Source organism: Suricata suricatta, unplaced genomic scaffold, assembly GCF_006229205.1.
Source record: "Suricata suricatta isolate VVHF042 unplaced genomic scaffold, meerkat_22Aug2017_6uvM2_HiC HiC_scaffold_22008, whole genome shotgun sequence".
NCBI lineage: Eukaryota > Metazoa > Chordata > Mammalia > Carnivora > Herpestidae > Suricata > Suricata suricatta.
The window spans coordinates 1-851 of record NW_021867114.1 but is presented as its reverse complement, the minus strand read 5'-3'; the positions used below and the strand labels follow the sequence as shown (position 1 = coordinate 851).

Below are 851 nucleotides of genomic sequence, written 5' to 3'. Positions count from 1 at the left end.
TGATAAAGGTAGGTTGGTTGGTTTCATGTCCTGAAATGTTTCTGGGTCAGTTCTGTGTCCGTGTGTGAAGTGGGTAGTGATCTGAAATGTATCCTTAGTGTGTGGATGAGCATCAGAAAACTGTGAGTTGTTTTATAAGTCCTATATTAAAGGCATTTTATTGCCTTTGTAGAATCGAATAGGTTTAGATAACTTTTGTGGGCCTTTTAGTCACCATCAGCCCAAACACTGGCCAAGTGAACCCACCAAAGAACCATTGTTCATAGAACCCACAGCCGCTCCCAGAGAGAGCCCGCACAGGTTTGACCTTCAAGAAAAGGGAAACTACTAGAGAAGGGCGGCAGGATCCCAGGCTGAGCTCCAGGAGAGGAAGTTGAGGCTCAGTGGCAGGACCTGCTGGGAGGACCAGGGCTCTCAAGATGGAGGTTTAAGTGTTGGGCTGCGTGGGTGGGGCAGGGGTCGAGGGACCACACTCACGTGCCCTGTCGCCCACAGGCGGCGCTTATGTTGCAGAGCCCGAAGAAAACAAACGGACACGCACTGCTTACACCCGCGCGCAGCTGCTGGAGCTGGAGAAGGAGTTCCTATTCAACAAATACATCTCGAGGCCGCGCAGGGTGGAGCTGGCTGTTATGCTGAACTTGACCGAGAGACACATCAAGATCTGGTTCCAGAACCGCCGCATGAAATGGAAAAAGGAAGAGGACAAGAAGCGCAGCTGCGGGACAGCGGCCGGAGGTGGCGCGGATGCGGAACCCGAGCAGGACTGCGCAGTGACCTCGGGTGAAGAGCTGTTGGCGCTGCCGCCGCCGCTGCCCCCCGGCGGTGCCGTGCCGCCCGCTGTCCCCGCA

The 851-nt window shown here is 55.2% G+C and overlaps 1 protein-coding gene across 1 annotated transcript; it reads left to right on the top strand.

The window, feature by feature from the left end:
• Nucleotides 1-495: 495 nt before the first annotated feature.
• On the top strand, nucleotides 496-845 carry PDX1 (pancreatic and duodenal homeobox 1; the record flags this gene model as incomplete). Its single annotated transcript, XM_029931309.1, has 1 exon — nucleotides 496-845. A coding segment is annotated over one exon (350 nt), but the record flags the coding sequence as incomplete, so codon positions are not given.
• Nucleotides 846-851: the final 6 nt, after the last annotated feature.